The sequence below is a fragment of the Labrus mixtus genome, chromosome 21, assembly GCF_963584025.1.
Source record: "Labrus mixtus chromosome 21, fLabMix1.1, whole genome shotgun sequence".
NCBI lineage: Eukaryota > Metazoa > Chordata > Actinopteri > Labriformes > Labridae > Labrus > Labrus mixtus.
This window is the reverse complement of record NC_083632.1, coordinates 2054453-2058492: the sequence shown is the minus strand read 5'-3', so window position 1 is coordinate 2058492 and position 4040 is coordinate 2054453. Positions and strand designations below refer to the sequence as shown.

The 4040-nt window shown below is 43.4% G+C and overlaps 1 protein-coding gene across 1 annotated transcript in view; it reads right to left on the bottom strand.

The window, feature by feature from the left end:
* Positions 1-422: 422 nt before the first annotated feature.
* The window catches only part of LOC132955156 (corticotropin-releasing factor receptor 1-like), a 79939-nt gene continuing 76321 nt past the window's right edge, over positions 423-4040 (bottom strand). Inside the window, exon 14 of the mRNA XM_061027907.1 lies at positions 423-1159. Coding sequence (XP_060883890.1) covers positions 1019-1159 — 141 coding nt within the window. The 3' untranslated portion in view covers positions 423-1018. The remainder of the gene's footprint in view (positions 1160-4040) is intronic.

Here is a 4040-nt window from a genome sequence, read left to right as displayed (position 1 = left end):
TCTATCTGCAGCGGCCTCCAGTGTTGGACGAGAGACAGTGAGCCTAGCTTAGCTTTTGTATACAAATCGTTCTTCCTTTCTAGTCGTGTTATTTATTGTTATTTTGTTAAAGGTTTATATTTTTTCATGCTTTTATTGGAGAGATAGGACAGAGGATAGCGTCAGAAGTTGTGGAGAGAGAGAGAGAGAGAGAGAGAGGGAGAGAGAGAGAGAGAGAGAGAGAGAGAGAGAGAGAGAGAGAGAGAGAGAGAGAGAGAGAGAGAGAGAGAGTGGAACTGTCATTCAAGAAAGGAGTCACAGGTCGGACTCCAGCCTCTGCACGAGGCTCACACCGACCACTAGGCCACCTCCGCTCTGCAGTCGAGTTCATTTGGAGCAAAACTCTTCAGATTGAAATCCTGGAATGTGTAAAACTTTCTGTAAAGTTAAAAAAAAAAAAAAAAAACTGAACAGAGGAAGAAAGCACAACAAGAACGGACAAACACTTTGAGCACACGTCGTCTGTGAGGGAAGAAGGAAAATCAAATCTGCACGTTTCTCTTTCATAACTTAGTGGTGAATGTGTGGCTTTGTTTGAAAGTCCGGTGTTGTTGCTGGGAGAGAATCCAGTTCAGTGCAGTCCAGCCGCACGAGCTCCCAGTTTTCCACTGATGTAAAGATAATAAAAAAACAAAAAAAGAAGGAAAAGAAGAAGAAAGTGTGCGAGCAGGAATAACACAAAGATTGTGTGAGGACATTAAAGGACATGGAGTGCTGTACATTCACAAAGTCACACAGATCCAGACTCAGCTCGCTCTGATCCACTAACCTCACATTTCACAAAGTCTGCAGAGTCCTCCCCCCCCCCCCCCACCGTCGACTTTCACCTGGAGGTGAGTGAAGGGCTCTCCTGAGGTCTCTCTCTCTCTCTCTCTCTTTGTTTCAGTGAATCCAGTGATGCTGCAGAAAACGATGACGCTGACAGCTCCAGGTTTTCTTCTCTCACAGGACGTATATCTGGGGGCGGACAGACGGACCCTCATAGCGACGTGGACTGCTTGATGCTGTGAAAGCTGACCCGGGAGGGGGACGTGGGGATGGACATGGCCTGGGTCATCCGGGCTCGGATGGAGTGCTGCTCCTGCCAGCGGTGGAAACGTTTCCTCACGGCCGACCGCACCTGTCAGGACAAACAGCAGGAAGACTCAGACGGAGGATTGATGGGAGCGTTAACCCTTTAATGACCTGATTCATGTGGTGACTGAGATACTAACAAACATCTTTCAATATGTACCGATGATATATGACGTACACAGAACTGAACTGTTCTTTATGTGTTACATTAACGCCCACTGGACTTTAAAAATGTAGTGAGTAGTTACACACACTAAGATTTGTTTTCTCATAGTCCACTGCACAGCTCCTACATTACACCTTTTGTACATTTTGTTTTTTATTTTTTATATTTTATTTTTTATATTTTATTTTTTATATTTTATATTTTATTTTTTATATTTTATATTTTTAAATTCTATTTTATATATTGTAATATCTTCTTATTCTGTATTATTTAAGTTGTTTCTAGTTCTGCTTTATTTCCTTGTTAATTGTTTAGCACCAATACACCAAGTCAAATTCCTTGTATGTGTAAATGTACTTGGCAATAAACCCAGATTCTGGTTCTGATTCTGACATTTGAGTTTGAAGTCAGCAAATAAGTAGAAGTACTTCCAACGATGTAGGAGGGGTGTACTAGCTCCCAATGTTTGGTCAGGTTCAAATAAAGGATCTGAACATATCTTCACAAAGTCTGTAAAATCTGGTCTGCCAAAAAGAGTTTTAGTGAGGTGAGTAGTTCCTGTTTGTCCTCTGTACAGGTTCAGTTGAGAAGTGAAGACCAGTTTGATTTTAGGTTCAGCGGTCACCTACCAGACCAAGAAGACAGAAATGGACTCTTCAGGTGCTTTGTAAAAAAAATGTCTCCCTTTATTTGAACTAAGAGCTGCAGTGAGTAATTATCTGTATTATCAATTAATCTGTTACACTTAGAAATGTTTATAAAATGTGTAAATAAGAACAAGCGTGCTCTTCATGATCGTATGTCAGAGTGCGGCTGCTACACAGCGAGCGCACCAGAGCTGCTGGTTCGGTGCCTTGCTCGAGGGCGCCTCAGGAAGTGCCCTGGCACCTCTCCTCTCCAACTTTCCATATTATGATCCGCATGGAGACCCACCCCAAGTCCCTCCAGACTGAGCTACAGCCGCCCCACCTCTCTAGACTATCGGCGCCACAGTGAGAGTTTTTTTATGACGTTTGTATTTCAGCGACGAGTCGACTGAAACAGCCTCCAACCCTCCGTCTGCTCCACTCACACTCGGGAACGCTGCGTCCTGATTTAACTCGTACAGTCTGAGGGTCGTACCGTGTGAGCACATAAAGCGTGAGTCGTAAAGATGAGCTGATGAAGTCGTTTTTCTGAGGTGTAAGTCTCTGTGTTTCTTCCTTTCTGTGTCAGGTCGTGGTCAGACTTTCCCCGTGGCTCTCTGTTTTCTCCTTTTTGGATTTTTTGTTGGATTTTGATGGAAGTTTCTGTTAAATATTTTTTTTAGTTTGAGTCTGTTTTGAATGACATCGTCTTGTTTGATGTAAAGCGTCTTTCTGTCTCTTTGTCATAAATTGAATGAATTAAATCATGTCCTATAAGTTAACTCCCCCCCTCGTTAGTTGTCATATTATTAGTGTGCACTCTGTTTCATGTTGCTCCTCTCTTTGATGTTGAACACAATCTATACTCCGATGTGTTGTAAATCACATTAATGATGATTAAAAAGGTTTCCTCCACTCTCATCTTTAAAATCAATCGTCCCATGTGTCCCACTTCTGTATTTTCTCCTCCAGTGACAACACAGATTAAAAAAAAGGACCTGATTTAACCTTAAAAGATGACACGGACCTCATTTTAACACTTTAGTTATCATGCTTTAGAAATGCTTTTCTTGCTCAAATCTTCAGATGTCAGCTCCTGCTCAGACTTTAAATGTTTTCCAATCGTGTCGACTGTGACTCGGCATCTCTTTTGTTCATTGGTCTCATTTCTCGCTCCTGATTCTCTCCCACTGAAACTAAACACTCAATCAATATCCTCTCTGAGAAACCCACTGTGGATAATCCCCGGGTCGGCGCTGCAACACGCTTCTTGATGAGATATTCATTCGTCATGTGGGCCCGGCTTAGCGGCGTTACCTAAAGGGCAGCAGTCAGCTGATGTTACATCCACATGTTCCTCCAGGAATAATATTGTAAGATAGTGATTACGCCGAGATGAGACGCCGACTCAAACATCACGTTATATAATCCAGATTATCACGCTGAAAAGGTCGAGTGATAATGTCATTAGGAGCGCCTGCTTTCTGTCGGCTGCTGACACCACGCTGCAGGAACATCAGGCGGTGTTTCAGAGGTTGGTAGTCGGAGCCAAAAAGGTTATCGATCGACTCTGTGGAGGGCACGATGGGAGAGGAGGTACAAAGCTCTCCTTTATGAAAAGAATCTCTTAAAGGGACAGAACAAAAAATCAATTTTTTCAATCAGCTTCCTACAACATCACTTTTCTCTTTGTCCTCTTTAAAGGAAGAATGTGTGACTGCTTTAGCTCCAGCATGAAACCAAAACAAACTGCTGTTAGGCCACGCCTCCTCCAACTGAAGCCTCCGCCCTCCTCCAGAGACACACCTCCAACCCCTCTCCACCCTCGCTGTCGCGCGATGGATTTTTTTGGCGCAAGTGGCGGACAAAATTCTCCTCGACTGGAGCTGCGATCACCTGAGTCCTGCATTGTTGTGTTAGCATGCTAATGTCAGCGCTCTGTAGTTAGCTCGTAGCTTCACATTGCACATTAATTGGCACATTTGCAAAATCTAATTAAAAGTTGTTCATGCTAAAGGGCTGCAACGGGAGCAGGCTGTCACCGGGGGTCACAGATAGCTCGTGCTCACAAGTAAGAATTTAACAAACGACGTTGAGAGGACGATTCAAGACGATTTTAAAAGGTGAAAACGTTC